Source organism: Prinia subflava, chromosome 6 (assembly GCF_021018805.1).
Source record: "Prinia subflava isolate CZ2003 ecotype Zambia chromosome 6, Cam_Psub_1.2, whole genome shotgun sequence".
Classification (NCBI taxonomy): Eukaryota; Metazoa; Chordata; class Aves; order Passeriformes; family Cisticolidae; genus Prinia; species Prinia subflava.
In genome coordinates, this window is record NC_086252.1 from 31,267,976 (window position 1) to 31,289,447 (window position 21,472).

The 21,472-nt window shown below is 41.1% G+C and overlaps 1 protein-coding gene across 2 annotated transcripts in view; it reads right to left on the reverse strand.

Annotated features, from left to right (window-relative positions):
• Positions 1 to 12,788: 12,788 nt before the first annotated feature.
• The window catches only part of DPP10 (dipeptidyl peptidase like 10), a 429,398-nt gene continuing 420,714 nt past the window's right edge, over positions 12,789 to 21,472 (reverse strand). For both annotated transcript variants that reach the window (XM_063400940.1, XM_063400939.1), the window contains exons 22-26: positions 18,699 to 18,798; positions 17,913 to 17,971; positions 17,752 to 17,824; positions 16,134 to 16,207; positions 12,789 to 14,763 (exon numbers count right to left, since the gene is read on the reverse strand). In XM_063400940.1, the coding sequence (XP_063257010.1) occupies positions 14,626 to 14,763; positions 16,134 to 16,207; positions 17,752 to 17,824; positions 17,913 to 17,971; positions 18,699 to 18,798 (444 nt within the window). In that variant the 3' untranslated portion in view covers positions 12,789 to 14,625. The remainder of the gene's footprint in view (positions 14,764 to 16,133; positions 16,208 to 17,751; positions 17,825 to 17,912; positions 17,972 to 18,698; positions 18,799 to 21,472) is intronic.

Here is a 21,472-nt window from a genome sequence, read left to right on the forward strand (position 1 = left end):
TGCTGCCAAATTTATTGCAGTTTTATTGCCCAGCCATCCAGGACTGCAGGATCCTTCTGTATGTACTGGCAGCCAGCTCTGGGCTTGTCAGAACAAAGCAACTTTGTGTCATCAGCAGAGCTGTTTTCTTGGTTTCATTTTCTTGTCCCTTCTCTTCATTTATGAACATCTCAAACACATTCCAACACTATTTTTCCAGGAATAACAAAATAATTAATTCCCACCTTTGTTTCCTGCCAGTTATGTAGTTTTATTACTAACTCCTCCATGACACAAAACTCAAGTCAATAAGAGAATTTGGTAAAGGACCTTGCTAGAAAATCCACAGTCCCAAGCACAGGCCTTGGCTTTTAGGGCAGAGGGGCCTTCTGCAAAATTCTTGGCACATCTTTCCCACAGTATCATCCCAACCCAGGAGTCTTTCCCTCCCTTTCTTTCCTGTTTCCATGCTGGATGCAGAACTCAGACTTCCACCCCCCTCCTTAGGGGCTTTTAAAGATTGGCATGGTTTGCCTCTCCGCTCTCTGCTGCTAAGATGTATTTAAACACTCCACACTGCCAGAAATAGTTAATCAGCTCTGCACTTCAGATCCTCTGAGAGCTTTAGGGCACAAGCATCTGAGCCCGGCAATTTGTAACTGTGGATTTTATTGATTTGTTTTAAAAACATTTCTGCTGAGGTCTCAGCACCATCCCATCCCTGCCTTGAGCTCCTGTGCAGAGATTCCTTGCCCCTGCCCACGAGGCTCCCTTACACCCCTTCCCCACTCCCACCCAGCCCCTTGGGCACCCTGCAGGCTCTCTGCCTCCCCAGGATTTGGGAACATTCCATCATCAGCTTTTAGGCCTTCAGGAAACCATGTCTTGAAATTTCTTCCAATTCAGCTGCTGTGCTTTACATTTCAGCTATCTTTTTTTTTTTCCTCCCATTCTTACGTATTAATCACATTTTAAATTACATCTCTATTACTCCTAATAGCATCTTTTACAATGCTCTTTTACCTGGATAACTCTTTGCTTTGGTTATTTTTTTTTTCCTTCTAAACAAATATTTTTTTTCTTTTAACAAGGTGTTTATTCCAGGCATCTATTAGAACATTTTGAACAAGCTTTATGGTCTGTAAGCTGCCCCTTGAACTGTTTTTCTCAATTTAATGCCATGCTGTTTGGTGTGTCTTTCATCTTGAGGATGTTGCATAGCAATGCTGTGTGTTCACTGATGCAGGTGGGCTCTTCTACAGGTAAATCACATGCCAGGGTCAACAAACTACTCACAACTAAACCCCCACCTGATTTTCCTCCTCCAGCTTCTGAGAAAGAATTATTAGCATCTCTAAATACATCACCTCTCCAAGTTCTCTATGTCATAGGAACAGAAAGTATCTCCTGCCCTCAGAAGTGTATTCTCCAGACATCTCTAGATTCTAATCTTATCTTCTAAATAAGCCCAAGTTATTTGAATTCAAGTCTGCTTACTTGGTAAATGAGAGCAGGATAACCAAGGGGCACAAAGAGAAGGACAGAACAATGTCTCCTCCTACATTAAACCTTGGCAATCCACATTGCTTCCTGAGGTGTCAGTGCTCTCCAAGACTTAGCAAAACCTCAGGGATACCAAAAGCTGATAAAAAGATCACTCAAATGCGAGTGGGGGAACTTGCCCCAATTGTCTCTGTCATTTTTCTTTTTAAAATAAATGTTGGATTTTACTGCACGTTACCAACCTGTATTTACACATGCCTGTTATATGTAAGAACTCACTCTCCTGTAAAGACCTCTCAGCACAAACCTAAGCCATTAAAGTTTTAGGCTGCTGCAGACTGACATGCAAACTAGAGTGCCTTCAAGGATCCCCTCTCAAAACTCTCCTGTTACAGACAGGACAAATCCTGTTACTGCCCTCCCTCCACCACCTCTCTGAGGACAGCTCTCCTAGGCAGAAGGACACAAAATTCTCTGGAGATTCCCAGCAGGACCGCACATCACTGTCACCCCACTGATAATCTGGCTACTTTGCTTTTCTGAACTGGCCAGTGTCAAGAGAAGAGTTTTCCCCTAGTCCCTGTGGCTCCAGGAAATCAGTGCAGTCAATCCTCTGAAGCTGAGCAGAATTTGGGACAAGGTGGCCATAATTCCCAAGGAACTCGGGTCATGCCATCAGTTCCTGAGAGGACTAGACTTGAATAAAGCAGGAGGATACACATTTTTAATGCCCATCAAATAAGGGAGCGTGAGTTTATCTCATTGGTTTTCATCAAGATTAAGAGCTCAAAATAATATTCAGATAAGTTTCCTGAAAGTAAAGGTTTGACAGAAAACAGAGCTCAACAGCAGGAGACAAAAATGTGTTCATCAAGAGATGCTTCCTGGGGATGTCACTGAGAGAAGCTGAGGGATGGATGAGTCTTGAAAACCATTCTTCATTTTTTATACCAATTGCAGCTGTCAGAGACCTTCAGCCTCTTGAAGAGGCAGTGTTTCAATCTTTTCTGCAGACAGAACACTTCTGTCTCTATAAGCTCCAGGAAAAGGGGTTTGCTTGCATTTGGAGGTGAAACACTGCTGGATTCATTTACCCAACGAATCCAGAAAACTTCTTCTTACTCATTCTGAAGAAATGTCCTCAGACACATTCTGTAGCCCTGCAGAATGGAGTGACTTAAACAGCTCATGTGATTTACCACTGCAGATACCAAACAGAGTAATTTCTATCCATGGGTAGTGAGTGCAGAAGCAGGTTTTCCCCCAGAATATAGACCCCTGAATATTTTCACGCCTGATTATTCTTTCTGGTAACCTCCCATTCATGGGAGCTGACAAATACAGTCTCTCAAAAAAACCCCAAAGGTACTGGGGAGGATGGAGATGGAAAATCAAAGCAGTCACACAGAAACTTTTCCATCAGGGTGGCAAAGGACCTGAGTCCTCAATAGTAACCAGGAGGAGGGAGGGAAGTGACACAGTTCTCTTTTGTTTTTCATTGAGCCTATTGCAAAATTTCAAAGCTATTTTAAAACTAAGAGGAATGAGACTGGCAACATCCACAACAGACATGGGATGAGACAAGGCAGCCACTGAAAGAAAAGGATGGAGTAAAGTGCAGTAAGCTTTTTTTCTGGGCCACTAATTACTGTGATAATTGTTCATTCCTCCTTCTCTCATGTTAAATTAAACATTTACTGTTCCACACAGCACTGAACCTTGTCTTTAGTGAGGATGAAATCCCCTGAGCAGGAGAAGCCCACGGCAGCGTGTTCAGCTTCCCTCCCACACTCCAGTCTCACCAGGCACTCAGGAGATGCTCAGCTGGGAGCAGGAACATTTCTCCTGCTTTTTATTCCCACCTCCTGATAAAAATAGAATGCAATGCACAATGCTAGTATACTCCACTTCCACTAACATAAATGCTCTGAGAATCAATACAAATAATTATTTAGCCATATGTATAATGTAGGCGGTTTATTTTGCTTCCTCCCTTTGCCCTTACCCTCACAAAAACTCTCCTGGTACCGCAAAAACAGGCAATATGCCAATGCACTGAAATGTTTAAAGTAAACATATCCCTCCTCTTCTGTGCATTTTCACATCCCTGTGTGCCTGTTCCTCTGCTTCACACACGGGGAACCAGAAGCCCCAGTGGCTAGGCTGTGTTCTTACGATGCCATAAGGTAAAATGTTAAAAGCAAATGTGCGATACATTTTGAAATTTATGATGTAAACTTAGCTCGAGAGAACAGTTATCTTTGCAATTTCACTGGACACAGTGCTTGGTCTTTCAGGTTGGAAGAGCTGTGCTTCACCATGGTTAGAGAGGGATTAGGGAGACTGTGAACAAGTCAGACTAAATTGGCTGAAGCATTGGTAACCCTTATCACTCCTCCTTAGGGGTTGTTTACAAATGGGTGAGCAAGACTTGGAGCCCTGCATTTAATACTTTTATTCTGGCAGAAGGAGCATGCACACAGCACACAAAACAGATCTCCCTGTTACAGGACAGAATAAGCCACGTTGGAAGCTCCTGCCTCACATAAGGAATCTGCAGTAAAAGGCAATACTGTGTCTATCCTTGCCCAAAATCTCTGCCAGAATTTGTATTGGCTTCACTCGTGCACAGATCACAGACCCAGAAACCTCTGATCCTCCTGAGCACATTCACATGATGAGAAAAGCACCTTTTTAGAATTAGCAAATGCAATAGGTGATTTTTTCCTCTCAAAGGAAATAAAAGAACTCTTTAGTAGCACTGTCCCAGTATTTTCTAATCAGACCACTGTGGTTCCTTCTGCGTTGTCACTGAAGAATTTGCACCAGACTAGGCAGGGATGTTAGGACAAGAGAGTAGGAAAAGTCTGATCCAAACCCACTGCAGGCAATGGCAGGGGACCTGCTGTCCTCCTGGGCTTCGAGTGCAGCCCTTGGAGCACCACCCACATCGCTACAAGAGTTTTAGAAGGACACATACCTCAAACACTGCAGGATTCGTGCTTGCTGAAATGCACTGCAGAGCTGGTGGTGGGGGCAGGAAGGCTGAGCAGGGCTGATGGGGAGGGAGGCAGAGGACAAATCCCACCCTCCCACCATCAGCTGCTCCAAATTGAACCCAAAATGCTGAATGAGAGGCTTGGAGAGGAAACCTGTGTGTGGAACACAGGAATCCAGCTGCAAGGATGACAAGACAATCAACTAGGCAGGATAATGTTTTGCTTGTTTTAAGAGCAATTACACTGAGAAAAATTTAACCTTTAATGGTTTAGGCATTTTTAAAAACTAATTGCTAAAGAAACAAATTAAGTCCCCAGATTATCTCCTTCCTGAGCTATCCATCAAAAGCCTCTGTGGTGCGTTATCTCTTGCATTTTAACAGGCTAAGCAGCTCATGGCTGAGCCCTCTCTGCTTCTGAAGGACAAACAAGTGGTACAGGGAGGGAGGAGAACAGGTAAACAGGTAAATTCTCTGGGTATTTTCCTTTGGGCACTGTAGTTCACCATAAAAGTAGGGGTTTTCACGTTTATGATCTCCAGCAGAATTTTAGTTTCCTGTTGTAGGCATTTTGAGATGTGCAATAAAGTGTTACTGCATTCACCTGGAGTTAGAAGTTTGGTTGAACAGAGTTCTTCTGAAAAATTTTGTGTAAATGCTTTCACCAATAAAGATGGACAGTCCAGCTGCTGTGTCTGAAAAGGTGTGTGATGCATGTCAAGGAAACCCACGAATGTCAAGTAACAGAATAATTAAAATATAGAAGGAAACAAAAGAGGTGAGTGGGATAAACTACTCCTAATTTTGTTCTATCTTATAATATACAATTATATTTAATATAACCTTCCCATCTCTACATAAACCCTCAGGTCTGGGTTTAGATTCTCCAGTAGTCTGGGTCTGGCACAGATTTTCCACAAAGCAGTGGAATAAAACCTGTATAAAACCTCCTTCCCTTTTTTCCTCATCCCTGTTAATCTATTCTGTAGCTGTGGTCCCTGCATCACCTGTAGATACATTTCTGCATCACCCAGTGGAGTTTATAATTCTCTGCAGCTCTTAAAATGGTCAGATGTGCCAGTTCATACATTACATTATACAGCTGGAGAGACTTAAATGAGACATTGACAATCTGAATAATCAATTTACTTGGACAATCTCATATCCCCCCTCTGCAAGCTGGATGTGTTCTTTTATTCCAAGACATCATTGTAATTGCTTGAACCACTTTTGTTGGGCTATTTTTTCCAACCTTAATTACCTTGTCATTTGTTATTAGGCATTTTAATGTGGCCATTAAATGTCACACATAGCTTTCAATTTTTTCTCTCTGTCTGGTTCACAATCCTGCAATTTAGAAAGGTCGAGCCATATGCATATTTTTATACTTTGACATGTTTTAAACTTTGCTCAATGCCAGGTTTATTACAGCATTAAACTGACGAACTTGCTCTAATAATCAATGTATAAATAATCAATTTAATGCTATAATGAAGGACACACAAAACAGCCAACTCTCTGCTGAGTGTGCTGAGGTGCAGTGACATTTGGTGGTCATGCACGGCAACGTTTGTACAAGCTTCATTTAGAGAAGGTGGCAGGTTAATTGGGACAAAACACAAATGCAGTACAGCATCCATAATAAGCAGCCAGTGCCAGTGAAATAGAAAGGGAAAAAGAACTGAAAACCTGCTTCCACTCCTTCCAGACACACCCTCTCAAAGTAATATTCAGAATGTACAGGAATCTTGAATTGCCATCAGTATGTTTTTATACGTTTATTGGAAAACACACAAAGATCTCTGCAGGCATCAAGCTGTCTTTCTTCATCCACAAAACAAAAATGTTTGTAGCTCCAGAGCCCCATTGCAGTTGCTGGATGAAGTGCAGGTATGACTTCCTTGTGTTCAACACTTGCTTCCAGAAAAAGACTAATGGAAATCAGAGCCAGTACTGGAGGGACAACACCAACCAAGGGTGTGTTGCACAGGGTTCCTTGGTTTCCTCTTTATACATCTTCATGCATTTCCCCTCACCCCTCCACTGAGCAAAACCCAAATCAGGATTTGATGAAGAATTGAAGGCTTCTATGGCAACAACATCAATATTTATCTGTACAAATTAGAAGCTTCAGCTAGGATGTTACAAAAGGGCTCTTAAATCTTTCAGATTGATCAACAGCCATACTTTATACTGCAATTTGTGCATCAGTATTTCAGAGATGTGCTCTCTTCCCTTCCCAGGGTGCCACACCAGGACAGTTACAGAGGAACCAAGACTGATATGCTGAGAAACAGTAATTGACAGTCAAAATTTGCTCTGCAGATGGATTAAACTGTAAAAGACTGCTGTGAAAAAAAGTGGATGCTTATCACTGAGTCAATTTTTAACATCCTCAGGTTGACTTCATAATTTTCTTTTTATCAAAAGCATAATCCTAAATTGAACTACCAGAAGAGGTTAGGTTTGCTTTGTATTTTCCCTCTTTCATGGACTGAAGGGGCAAGACATGGCAGATACCCTTCATCCATCACCTCAGCAGAGGTGAGGAGTGGTTCACCCTCTCCAGGACCAAGCAGCTGATACAGACAGGTCCTTCCCTGCAGGACCTGGGCACTCTCTGTACCACTTCAGCTGCAAAGACCTCATGCAGGGCATAGGCAACAGCTGTGCTTGCAGGCAAACAGCCCAGCTCATGGGGAATTTCAAATACCAGAGTTCTCCCCTCTTCCCCCCGGACATTGTCCCTGCATACAAGATTTGCTCTGGTTGTACCCAGATGATGATGCCGGAGTCCCTAATGCTTAATTAGTGTCATGATCAGGAAGGAGTAGGGATCACTGCTGTACAGTAACTTCTTTGCACGTGAGGCAATTCCTCCTCACACATAAGATTTGGGGCAGAGAAGCCAGAAGTGTTTCTTTGGGAAGGTGGAGAGCCCAGCTGTAAGTGTGCACATTCCTTATGTGGTAGGAAAACAGTCCTGAACAGAAATGCAGTTAAAATGTACAACCAGTTTGATACAACCTTAAGACTCAGAGAAAGAACGTAATTATTGATAATAAAATAGTATTAAGGGTGAGGAAAAAACCCAGAATTAATCCATGGTTAGATAAACTGTAGCGCTGCCTGCAGCTGGCTTACAACGCTGGTCCTGTATAGTTTTCACTAAGTTTCTTTCCTTGCAGAGCACAAAGTAGATGAAGGACTGGAGGAGTTGCCTTCTCCCACTACCACCCACTTCCCAAAACCTTCACGGCCATTAACACATTTCAAAGGGCCACTTTGGGAAACTTTCCTTTCTGCCTTGGAAAACTTTCCTTTCTGCCTTGGAAGAGCAGGATTTTATCACCCACTTTATCCAGAGCAATTCTGCAGGAGCAAGGAGGGGAGATGTGAGAAGCAGCTTCTTCCAGCCTCAAATATCACCCCAAGCCCTTCCCTGGGCAGAGCCCCTGTCCCCCAAGAAGGGCAAGCAGAGGAGAAGATTCTCTTTTAAACTACACAGCCCTTTCTCTCTCCCCTTTGCCAAGGAGGCCTTTGGGCTGCTGCTGCCAACACTCTCCCCACCATGGCTGCTTTTGAACTCTTCCCTAGTGCCATGGGAAAGAAAAACAAACATCAGGAGAGCACTGACGTGTTCTTCTTGTCAGTGAAGCACACAGCACCGGGTGAGTCTGGCTCTCAGCCTCTCAGGTTTGGTCTCTGCTATAATGAATGAATGCTCATTAGCACACCAAAGAAACTGGACCTTCTCATCATGTCATAGTAAGACAGAGCCTCGTCCTAATGCTGTTTATGAACCACATTTCAACTTCACTCAGCTGCAACAGCACCTTGCTCTGTTTTCCCTTTGTGCTGAGACCTTCTTGAAGCACTGTGCTCCTCAAAATCAGCTGAACCCCTGCTCTTTCAATTTTTTATTGCTAAGCTCCTAGCTTACACTCTGGGCTTTGATTTTTACATTTTTTATACGAAAATGACTGATAGAGACTCAGGCCCCTGTTGGAAAAATCTGCCCACAACTTTGCTTCCAGCCTCATCTCAGAAAGAAGTTCTTGAATGAACAAAATTTAGGCCAAAGCAAAGCTACAAAATTTGATATGCTGTCTTGCAATGCTCCCTTTTAAGCCTAAAAGTTCTGCCTAAATCAATTTTCCACACTGCCTTTTCCTTTGTCTTGCTTAATTCTGATTATACTGGCAAATTACTGTACTTGTTCCTTCATGCTCCTCACCTTCCCAGATACATACACTTTTTGTATGATCTATAATTTTCATATGCTGTTCTACAAGCCCTCCTTCAAATATTTCATGGTATTCAGATTCACTGTATTTCCATAAGCAATTCCTACAAAAAAATGGTAAGCTCCCCTGTCTAAGCTCTGCAAATTCCATTGTAATTAAAAAACCCGTGTGCCCAATAAATTTAGTGCCTACAACCCAAAAGGAAGAACAGTTAACCTGGTAATGTAAATACCTTTAAATGTAAGAATCTGCACTCTTGAAAAATGAAATATTTTACTGTAACTGCTTATTTCAAATGTGGAATTATATTCAACATAATTCTTATCTCATAATGACTATCTCAAATGTGGGATGTAAATTAAACACAGGACTGAAAATCCGTAAGAAATCACGAAATTCATAATTCTTTTGTGGAAATAAGAATGATCTGGCTTTCCTGCCTTAGTTGAAAGTTTATTGAATCAAGCACTGGCTACACTTGTCTCTAAGGTTACCAGTGCACCACTTTATTTTGGACTGACAGCTCTGTACAGAGCAACATATTGCAATAAAGTGCCTCTGTGCTTGTCTCCCCAGAACACTTTTCTTTCTTAACCCTCTCCTAATGGTGCTGAAAACCTTCTTAAGGCTGGACTCCACACACTCTTTTATTTGTCAAATGTATGTGGCAGGAAGAGGCTGAGGGGTGGAACAAACAGAGCACTTCTCCAGGCACGTGCTGCTCTCCATTAGGATTTTGGAGGCACCATTTTATCAGGAGAGCTCTCTGCAGCAGTATCAGACACAAGGTATTCTGTCCACGCATTGTATGCCCTTTTGTTTTATTTTTTTTTCTTTTCCACAGTGAAGCTGGAGCATCCACAGAGCCTGCTGGAGCAGTGATTGCTGCCAGCTGCTCTGTCAGCTGGCTGTGTGGAGCTGGTCACCAAGAGCCCTGGCCAAGGTCCCACCCTCACCTCGGACAAACTGCAGAGCAGCAGGAAGCCCATATTGCTCTGCCATTTTTAACAATATTCTCCTTATTCCCAAGGAGACAATTTCACACCTTTTCCTATCAGCTGTGCTCTTTAATGGACAGAGAGCTGTGAAGGTTCTGCACTGGCTGGGGGATGGGAACACCTGCCTGGGCAGGTCCCTGCTCCCCACACGAGCCTTGGGATCTGAACATCTGAACATTCTCAACATCTGATTTCCCACAGAAGCACCCCTGAGAGCTGCACTCTCAGCTCACTGAGGACACAAAATACATTGCGGCAGAAAACATCAATCTCCTTAGGGAAATATTTCCTAAATATCTCCCTACCACTTATATCATGGTTTTATCACTCAGAAGCTTCTTTTTTTTCTCTTCTTTTTTCTTTGCTCATAAAATCTAAAAAAGGGCTGTTACCACTTTATGGCATATTTTAATTAAAAAGACTCCTATATATATACACATATACACACATACATACATATATAGATAGAATTTGTGTCCTCATGGAGTTATAGGCATTATTAAATCAATTTTGTTGTTGTTAAGTTCCACTTAGGTAAAATAGGATATTGGATTTCTAAACTAATTATACAGGAAAGAGGTCTGGTTTAATGGAAACTTTGGACTGCATAGTCAGGTGGTTTAATTTCCTTAATGCTATCCAAATACACAATCTAAAACACTGTCATCTGCAGACATTAGAAAACAAATACTTTACTCACCACTGCACATTTAGGTGCTACATTTGTAAGATGCCTGTAGTTTTACCCTCCCAATGAGAGAATCACTAACCCTTGTCATGCACCTACCTCCTTGAAGCCGGGCTCCTTCTCCACTTTCACGTCTGAAGTTCAACAGACAGAAGTTAAACTAAATTCTTCCTTTCCTTTTCAAATCTCCAGGCGCCCGGGAAGTTGTGACTCTCCTTAGCCACATCCCAGGAGCTCCCCATTTTCTGTGGCACTCTTGAAATCATCCAGAGGATGAAGAGGAGGAATCTTAATGCCACTGAAGAAGTGCAGAAGATGCATCAGTAATCAATACCAGTGAGATTCTTCCTTCCCTCGAGGCAACGGGCTTGCCAGGATGAGTTACTTGCAGTAAATACAAAACACCAGGACCACTGCACCTTGCCTGAGTACTTTTAAACTGTGCAGAAGAAAGTGGAATTCAGGATCTCTGGGTCGCCTTCCTCCCGCTTGTTTCTTCAGTTATGTCTAAAAAACCTGCAAGGAGGGATACAAGGTCACACCTTGTATCCTCCGCATTTTATTAAAGGAGCCAACACTCAATATTCCAGGTTTCCAAGGAGAATCTTTGGCTTCAGATCAAATAAAAACTCTTCTGTCTTAAAAGGTGTGATTTCTCAGCTAAATGAACCTAACTGGCTCCATACTCAAAGTGCCAGAGCTGAGAGAACAATCATCTTCACTTTCAGCCAGAATGAGAGATCTACACATGCCAAAAACTGAGCAACAAGGAGCAGTCGGTTATAGCAAATCACAGCAGACGTTGACAGAACCAGGCCATAAATAATTCCATCCTTGCTGCCAAAAGATTAAATAAATTAATTTAAAAAAAAATAATCAGCCTTTCTTTGTACTCAACAATCTGGGGAAAGTATTCCAATTGACATGCAGTTATGCCTGGTTGTGTAAGATAATTGAAATTTCAATATGACCTACAGGTTTCATATATTTTGCAAGTTGTAGCAGCAGAAAAAGGAGAGAGGAAATCAAGAAGATAAGCTCTAGCAAGCAGTAATGCTGATTCCCCAGCTTTCCATAAATTAATAGGTCTATTCTAGTAAGTGTCATATTTTAAGGACAGCTGAATCAAATAGCAATTTTTCAGACCTAAAATGTCATCACGGTGCCTAACAACAGGTAAGCTGCAAAGAGTCTACACTTGTGCTATTTTGGTGCAATGTGTACTAATTCTTGGTCACTGCTGTAGATCACCTAGAGTAATTAATGATTGCTATTAGTTATGATGTAGAACTTGATAGGTAACACTCTTCAGTTGTGCTGTTAAGTGGAAGGATTATTTCAACAAGTCAGCAAAAGTAAAGGGACATCCTACACTGAATTTTTCAGTCTAAATAGCAGAGCCTCCATCTGGCAAACACTTTTGAAATATCTAAATTCATCTCATGCATAAAAATATCAGTAAAAGCAATTAATTTGTGTCTGATGCTCACCCTTGTGTACACAATGACGTAGAAATACCTGTATTTGTAGGACAGTGTGAGAAATCATGAAAACATTAAAAATATATCACATTTCTGCCCAGATTTCAGATAACACATTGTTTAAACATACCAGTCTTGCAAAAAGCATTCCTGCAGAAGATCATGTCCTACAACATGTTCAAAGTCTGGAAAGCTGGGGGTGGGATGCTGGGGTAGAATGAATAGGGAATGGGGGCCTGAAACAGAGCTACAGGGAAAGGAGGAAGCAGGGTGTGGGATATAAAGATCTGGGATAACACACTTCCAGAGCACTTGCTACTGCTGAGACAAGCCTTGTTGGCTTCCTTTTGCAGGCAACTAAACACAAGTGAACGTGACACATGGCAGATACAAGCACGGAGAGGCTGCTTTGCCAGGAACACCAGCAGGTTTTGGGGGATTGGCCTTTTCCTCTACGCTCCGCACGCCGAGTCCGTGCTCAGCACACACCCACAGCTTGTGTTTCCTCAGATTTTGTTTGCATTTCCTCAAAGTGCATTTGGCTCAAACTGGGAAAAGCCTGAACTCAGCTGCACTCAGACCTCGTCTCCCATGCCTGGTCAGGAGAAGCAGCAGTGTTGTCAGGTGAGCGTTTATTAAGTGACGGTGTAATTTATAAAATCACAAAGCAGCAGTCCCAGCCAACAGAAGCCTTGAAAATGCCGCTCCTCCATAGAAAACAGGATTTGCAAAACTTTGTTTGAATTCTGCTGTCACTTTTTTTGCTGTTGTTTTGTGTGATCCTACTGTAGTGCACATCATAGCCCCCATAAATGATATATGTACTCCATATGTCCTATAAATACCACAGATCAAAGCCATACTTTGTGGCGACACCGGGACCCAAACAAGATATCGTTGCACATTAAAATTGTATTAAACTAATTGAAAAATAGTTGAACATTGCTAACAAAACAAGAGAATTACTGAACATTAAAAGACAAGAGACTTTTCAGTGTTCCATAAAACCACGCCTTTCAGACAAATTAATTATTTGCATCATAAAAAAAAAAATCCTAACAGTGAAAGAAAATATTCCAGAAGGAAGTGATGAGTAAAAAAGCTTCAGGTGATTTTTCATTACATTAAAAACAATTCCCATTCTCATAAAATATGCAGAACTTTACATCTTAAATAGCATATTTACCTTCAAAAAGTACTTTCTTTTTAGTCTTGCAAGAAATTAAACCTTAATTAGATAAGAAAGTATTTGGAATATATCCAGAAATAAAAAAACTACAGCTATTCCCCTATAAGTGGCACAGCATCTGTCAGGAGTTTTCACATACCTTCAGGAAGATGTCTCAAACCAACACTGTACTTGCTTTCCATGATCAGAGTTAACATTCTGCAGACCCAGCCTGGCTGCCTTGTTTATTTCCAAGTTTCAATTTCTATTGCTGTACCTCACCCTGGCAAATAAATGGATACGCGAGGGGCTCGCCCTCTGAATAAATAATAAAATCTAACCTGTCAGATCTTCCTTTGCCTCGAATGAAAAACATTTCATTCTTCTGTGATGCTGCTGAAGCTTAATCCTGTTGGAAGAGGCTGAATGAGCAGCCTTGGAATAAGAACTGATGGTGTGTCCGAGCTATGTCACCACCTCGGTGCACATCAGGATTACACCCGAGACCAGACGGGAGGAAAGGAAGATGCACTACACAAAATATGTCTTCATTTGGGGTGTAAAGCATTACTCAGTGGCATTATACATTGTTAATAAACTTTCTTTATCTGAAACTATAATTTAATATTTATGTATCTAATTTACATGTGACAAAGTAGCATATTCTAAAATTAGAGTGTAACCAGCAAACTATTAACTACTATAAACAATACCAAAACACAACTCAAACTATTTTAAGGAAACAATAGATACATTTTGGACTGGGGGATGACTTCAATTGCAGATATTGTTTTAAATACAGCTGTCAATTACAAATTGAAAAAATTTCTTCAAGCTCAGAAAGATTTTCTGCTTAGGGATTGCTGGGTATATACATAAAGACCAAGAGCACACCACCAAAAAGTCCCCTATTGGTTACTAGTAGGTACAGTAATAATTGTAAATGCTGAAACTGTGTGGGGGAAATAATCTTCAACATCCATGTTATATGATGCACTAGACAATATCCCCTTTGAGCAGGAACTAGAGAAAATATCGTGCCCTTTATTGTCTCCGTGATTTCTTACGTGTAATAAGACAGCAGAAGAATTGCACTTATTTTAACATTACAGGGTTAGGTTGCAGTTCACCTTTTAGAATATTAGTGGCCGTAATACTTATGATAGGCTGTGCCTTATGCAAAGATGAATAAAGATGTGCATTTAAATTAAGAAAAAAAAAAGATAATAAAATAAACAAGCAACCACTTACAGAACCAACAGTGAGGCTTAACATAACAAACATGCACTAACCCTACACTTATGCAAAACTAAGTTCTTCCAGGAAACTGTAACCAACTGTTGACCTTCCACAAAGGTAAAGGTTTTGTCCCTTGGTCATATGTTTGGACTTTGTAGCTGAATTCCAGTTTATTAGCTCATTGTCTGTAAATGTGCTGTTCCACTGTGGTATCCTTTAGCTGCCCTTGAGCTTCTGCAGAATCTGCAATCTTACAGTCACTTTTATTTAAGGTTTTATGAGCTGCAGAGTAAGTCCCCTTCAGTACTACACAAACAGGCTTCCTTATTCATCCTCTTCAGGTTCCTGTGGTAAAATTGGTGTCTCCTCCTTTAAACAAGCACTAAAAAACCCAAGGATTGTGCTGTAAAGGTGATATTTGCTTTTCTCGGAAGCAATGTTATGACCTTCATCCGGGTAGATCTGGCAGAGGAGAGAGGAAAAAAAGTAAATAGCTTTTAAAGGCTTTTCAAATATTTAGGGCTCTAATTTTCTTTCTCTGATCTTCAACATGTTTTAGATGACAACAGGATGATAACACTAGTTTTATGGCAACAAAACCCAAAGTAAGAGTCATTCTCTTGGAATTTGAACTTATATAAAACAACCACTTCAACGGGATTTGCAGAAGTGAAAAAATTTATATTCTCAGCCATTTTGCTTACAACAGTTTACTTTAGCTGGCATTTTCAATAGTGCCTAGGCATCCAAATCCCATTAACATCCATGAGGATTAATTACCTCATGCTTTTAGGGACCTCTCAATATTTCAGCTTCTAAGTGTTTGGCAAAAACCCCACTTTATTCCTATCTTAACAATCTTCCTATCTGGTCTAAAGCCCATCTTCTCTCTCTCCTAGGGTGGATGTGGGCACTTTTACCTCTTAAAACAAATACCACGGGGAATTTCTCCCAAGTGAGGCTGAGAAAACATTTGCAAGGCTGCATGAAGAAATCCAGGCCACAAGATAAGAGACCTGGGGAGGCCTGAGGCAAAAAGCTTCAGCTGCCTGCTCAAACCCAGGGCATCACAAGGCTGCATGAGAACAGCTCAACGGGGTCTTCTGGGAGAACTCTGTCATTCCTGCTTCTTCCTCTCTCCACAGGCCTTCACAGCCCCTCAGCTGCAACCACACGGGCAGCAGGACCAGATTCTACATTTAAAATCTTTTTTCCTTGCTCAGGTGGCACCAACCCCTTCTTGCCACCTCCTCCCTGACATGAGCTCACACCTGTGCAAACCACAGCATCCCCCTAAGCCCAGCAAGGTCGAGGTTTGCCATGGCCAACAATCACCAGGAGCATTTGGAGATGCTGATTCAAATAAACCCCTCTGCCAGCAGCATCCCTGTGCTCCAGCTGGGTCACGTGCAAGCTCGTGTATTGACAGGGGCTCTGTCGTGCTCTTTCAATAAATTTAAATGTTGAAAATAAGGGGAAATTACTCTCATGGGACCCAACACCTTTTTGGGTAGAAAGGGACCCAAAGAGGTGACATCTCCATGTCACAAAGAGTGTCTGTGGATTCCAGAGCACTGTGTATAGCATTGTAGGATAATCAGCTGGAAAAAAGAAGGATGAGAGAGAGGAGAAAGAACCCAGGAGAACAACAAGATGATACAGCTCCTGATATCCGTACTAATGGTGAGAAAAATTAGATTAAACACAGTTCTAACTGCAAATTGAGGTAATACCACTGTGTTGTGGTAGAGAGAGCCCTTTGCAGGGAAGAACTAGCAACAGGAGGTTAAATGTTGAACTATGTTTATAGGAAAAGTCACAGGTGCACGTACCTGCATAGTGTAATTAGCCCCAGCTTTTATTAGACGCTTAATTAGTTCTGCTGAATGCTGGAAGTGAACTTTAGCTGCAAGAAAACATTTGGTATTATTAGAAACAGCTACATTTGTATGAAATACTTATCTGTTACACAGCTTTGGCTGAAAACATTTCCAGGCTCTGTAACTGCAGCATCTGAAGCTGACTACCCCTAAGGCCAGCCCCAGCAGCAGCAGGGGGTTACAGCAGAGGTTCTGAGCCCCAGGGCAAGCCATCCTTTCCAGACAGTGAGGACTCCTCTGTTTACCCTTGATTTGCACACAATGTGACATCTTAGAGATGTGCAAAACCATTCTGTTTGCACATTGTGGCGTTTTCTAATTTTCTTGAAAGGAAGCACACTGCATTTTCTATTGCCTGCACAGGGTCATTACACCCCACTCTTCTTCAGGTAAGGGACTTTCTGGAGCCTATCAGTTACCTGACCTTTGTGTGGCAAAACCATGTTCTAACCCTGCAGAGTTTAGGCTGCAGTGTGCTGGGCAGTGTCACTGGATGTGACATTGAGCAGGGGCAGCAGACAATCAGACTCCCAGGCCAGAGCACCCTGCACTGCCCACACATCCATCAGAGCCCCAATTCCCTCCAGAGCTCGGTTCAGAGGGGCAGAAATTGCTGCTGCCTGTTGCAGTCAGTAAAGCCTGAGCCCCTCAGGCCTGCTCAGTCACCCAGTTCATTTTCATCCCTCCCTGCTGTGCTCTGGGGAGCAGCACTGGATGTTTGCACCCCTCTGGTTGCACTCTGGACCTCTAACACGGGTTTGGAAAGGCATTGGTGACAGGCTGGCACCACACCAGCTGTGCCTGGGCACTGGGACCTCAGCACTGAGAGGCACTGACTGATCCCTTCAGACTGAGTCACAAACCCTGAGTTATCCCACATCCACCAAAAACCCCGGGAAAGCAGCAGGCGTGTCAGCCTGCACAGAGCAGCTGTTTGCACCACTGCAGTTTGTGCCTGCATCAAAGCTCATTCTTTAGACATCAGTGAAGAAGGTTCAGAAGAATACACTGCAGTGAAATCTGCAATTACAAATTATCTCAATTGATGCATCTTATGATTCCATCTAAAGTGCTAGAACGTACCCTGTGTTACTCATTCTCTTCTTAATTTACTGCTAAAAGTATTGGTGCTATTAAAAGGTTCTGTGCAGCTTCAGCTTCAGAAGGTTTGGCAGTACCTTGTAATTAATTAAATGAAAAGATTAACTTCCCATTCGGTGATGTACTTCACCAGCTGTACTGATAATTCTGCAGAATTTGTATGAATTTAAAACAACATTAAAAATGTATGTTGTGCTATTAATAATTCATGTAATACCTTTCACTAGCAACACATTGGTCCACAGGACTTCAACAAATTTAAACATACAGCACCTAAAAGGTGGAAATCCTCAGCAAAGAAAAGTGTCACCAGTTCAGAGTTAGAAGTGACAGTTGAAGCAAAAGAAACAAAATCCTATCAGAGGGAAAGTAAAACTGCAAATGTACTTGCTAGGTGTGTGCCTCATCAGCCCTGGAACACCTCCTGTTGGAAGCTCTGACTCCAATTATTGCATCTGTAAATACTTACCATCAGCTGTCCCATGAACTATTAGCAAATCCACTTCTTTTAAACCATGAAGATTGTGTAATACACTGGATGCCTAGTGAACAAAAACACACAGGGCTGTAATGGAATTGCATTTTATGAGTAAAATGGTCATTTTAAGGTACTTGTTTATGCTAATTTACCTGATAGGTAATTTCATCTTTTGATGGAATCCCAAGGTATCTTTCTGAAAAAGCTGATGCTGTAAAAATACAATGAAAATTAAAAAGAATCCACCCTTTTGAATTCCAAGTAATTTCTATTTTAAAACTCATCATTTCTGACCTAGTGTCAGGAGCTATTTAAGCCACGAAGTTGAGATGTTCATTTAGAGACACAGAATTTTGATGCACCATTTAAATCCACTTTCAAATAGTTAAAAAAAGAAACCAACCTAAAATCAACCAACTCCCCTCACAAAAAACCAAACCAAAACAAAAACAACTCCAACCAACCATTAAAAAACCTAAACTCAAAAAGAAAACACGAGCTAAAACCCAAAGAAAGTCTAACTGATCATTAAAGTTTCCTGTTTATCACAGTTTATAGCCTGTGCCAAAAACTTCACATACAGAACAAATAACCTATGATTGAATGGCAATATGGCTGGTACTGTAGGGAATTCACTGCTAACCTTAAAGGATTCATTCCTAATACAGGATTTGATTTGTGCTGATATACAAAGAGGATTCTTAGGAAATGAGGTAACTGCATAATGAGTGCTGTCAGTAACACCGTGCCTGTTGTGGGTTTTGGTCAATTGTCCCAGTGTCAGCTTTACCTTCATTTTAAAAAGACAGCAGGACAGTGAGGCAGAATCTCGTTAATATTGTTCCATTATTGGCCCTTAGTTAAAACAAGCAGCAGTCCCATGAGTAAAAGGTATTTAGAATGGGCTGTCACACAGGTTCAGGGCAGGGAGCACTCACCATACAACTTCATATCTGTGATCGGGGCCACCACAGCTCCGCACTTGAAGAGCCGCTCGCTGGATTTCAGGATCATCGACGCGATGTAGCCACCGTATCCCTAACAAAGGGATTGGAATTGGGGCTCATTTATTTCATTCCAGCAAGAATAAAGCTAAAGGTCATTGTGCTAATCCAGTGGTATCATTTTTTACAGTTTAAGGGTGCATAAAGATCTCATTGACCTGGTCACGACTTTTAATCTATGAGGTTAATAATAATGAGCATTGCACGTTTTTTCCCCATCTCCAAAGTCTAACACATCTCCCCTGGGAGAGCTGATACCAGAGAGTCGTGAAACCTTTGTGAAAGCTTTAACCTGAATCACAGATTTCCTTGAAATGACACTGGCAATCCATTTCCGTACACGTGTAATCATCCCAGACTCCAAGAAAATTAAGTTCTGAATTGTGGCACCTGGAATCAATGATTTTCTCATATATTATAGGCTCCTCAAATTTCTCTACTTGCCATCTTTGTTTTCCCTTCGTCAGTACTGAAAAATTGGTATTTCTTCAGGTATTTTTTGTTGTTGCTGTTTTGTGTTTGGCACAACACACTTCAGGAAGATGAAATTATCTCATGACAGGGAAAATATAATACAAAACACCATCTGATCCAAAAAAAGACTATGCATCAAGTGCTTACAGATTTCTCATGGACTTTTACAAAAGCTGCCTGCTCCTGTTCTTCATGTCTAAATATTTGTTGAACAGGTGATTTCTGTGGAAGAATGGTAATATTTGAAAAGCCTTTAACCTTATTTAAGAAATATAAGCAAAGAGGTTTCTTGTTCTTTGCAATCAATCCATATTAAATGGGAATGGACACACTGAAGAAAATACCAAATAGGAGCTGGATTTTCAAAGGAGTGTGAGGAACTGAGTTATTCCTTTCTCATACAAGTTTCAGCCCAGGAGGCCAAGAGCCATCCAGATCTGTTCATGTGCAAGAGTAGATTTCACCTAAGACTGTAATTTGTATTATTCAAAGAGTTTAAGAGAACAGCAACTTTCCTCTGCCTCTGGGTTTTTTATGCTTTTACTTTTGTTTAATATTCTGTTTATGTCTTGCCCAGTAGCTCCACAGCACAATTTTAACCCAAGGATAGGTATTGCCAGGTTATTCATTATTTATTCCATGTTTTCATTAAGAGCTTGTTTAATTCTCCTGGGAGTTTCTTCCCTTTGTGCCTGTGTCCTTGCTTCCAGCCAGGCTTTCCAGGACAAAAACACTGCAGAGTGAGGTTTTTATAAATTCTTAGAAGCATTTCACAGTGACATTGCCATTCCATCTGCCCTGATGCAAGAGAACTGTGGTCCCTCAGTCATCCACTGGGTTTCTGGGGTTACAGCCTAATTGACGGATTTTCAAGAATTGCAACTCATTTGTAAACTCTCTTTTCACTTCTATTTTATATATATATACATATACATATTTCTTCTATATATAGGAAGTCTCTACTTCTTTTGAGATAATTTTAGAGATAGAAGAAGAAAATCTTCTTAAACAGTACCCTAAATAAGCAGATATTGACCCACATGCAGTGTTGAGAAACTGCTAATGAGTGGGACTGCACAATCTGCAGAAATTCCAGGTGGTTGCAGATTTGTGACATTGGGAGCCATCAGACTGTTTTTTTCCTTGTGGCAAATGTCTCCGTGAGACTCTAGAGAGACTCCTCTCCCAAAGTGATGAAAGATTATGTTTAAATAACCAAACTGACCAAAAATAACAAGTTGTGTCTCTCCCTGTTGTTCGTAGAAAAAGTGAACAGGTTGTGGGAGGAAGAGTTTTGAAAGTTTCAATTTTTTTTTTTTTATTCTTCTTTTACTGTGTGTTAATAAAATCTGTTCACCTAAGTTAAGCCTGTTTTGCCTTTTCCTCTCACAGAAGAAAAGATATTTAGATGACTACAGTAAATTTAGTAAACTGAAACAGAAGAAACCACACTTGGCTCTGCAGCAGCTCAGAAAGGCCCTCGGATCTTGCATCACTCAGGCTTGCACCCCTCAGAGATAAGCAAGGGGGCACTGGCAGATTGCCTGGCAATTTTCCCCACTGTGCCCTTCTGGAAAGTCTTGTGCCTCATTGACATCACCAATTGTGACAAGAATTTTATTTCTCTGTAGCTCTCAAACCTCTTAAAGAGCTCCCTGAAAGCGTGCATAAGTCCAGGTTTATGACATCAGCACAAAGCCATTTCAAAGTCAAGTTGTTCTCAAGCTAAGTGCATATTCTCTTTCCATCAGTAAAGCAGATTTAATGCATAGAAAGAAAAAAAAAAATCTTGTTTCCCTATCACGTCCTTGTGTGTGATAAAAAAGAAATGAGTTTTAAAGTAGATTTTTTAATCGACTCTAAAACAAGCAGAGTGGAGGAAAATACAATTAACCCTAAGAAGCTGTAAAATAGACTTTTTTATTATTAATTATAAAACTGACTTTTAAATTTTATGATTTTTTTCTCTTCTGACAGTAAAAAAAGAACTCTGAAACTTAACTTGGAAAGGGGAAATTTCCCTGAATTCAAAGCAGCATTGAAAGCTTATCGAACTTCCTACTCTTCATTCCTCAACACTGCTTTCAGAAAATAAATGCAGGAGCATGGCAATCAGTAATATTTTGTAAAAGAAAGGAAAATTGGGGGTAGGTCTTGGCAGATATGTAAAGCCATGGTTACATGCATGCTCTTCAGTAACTGTCTCATAACATCACTCTTAAAAAAAAAAAAGA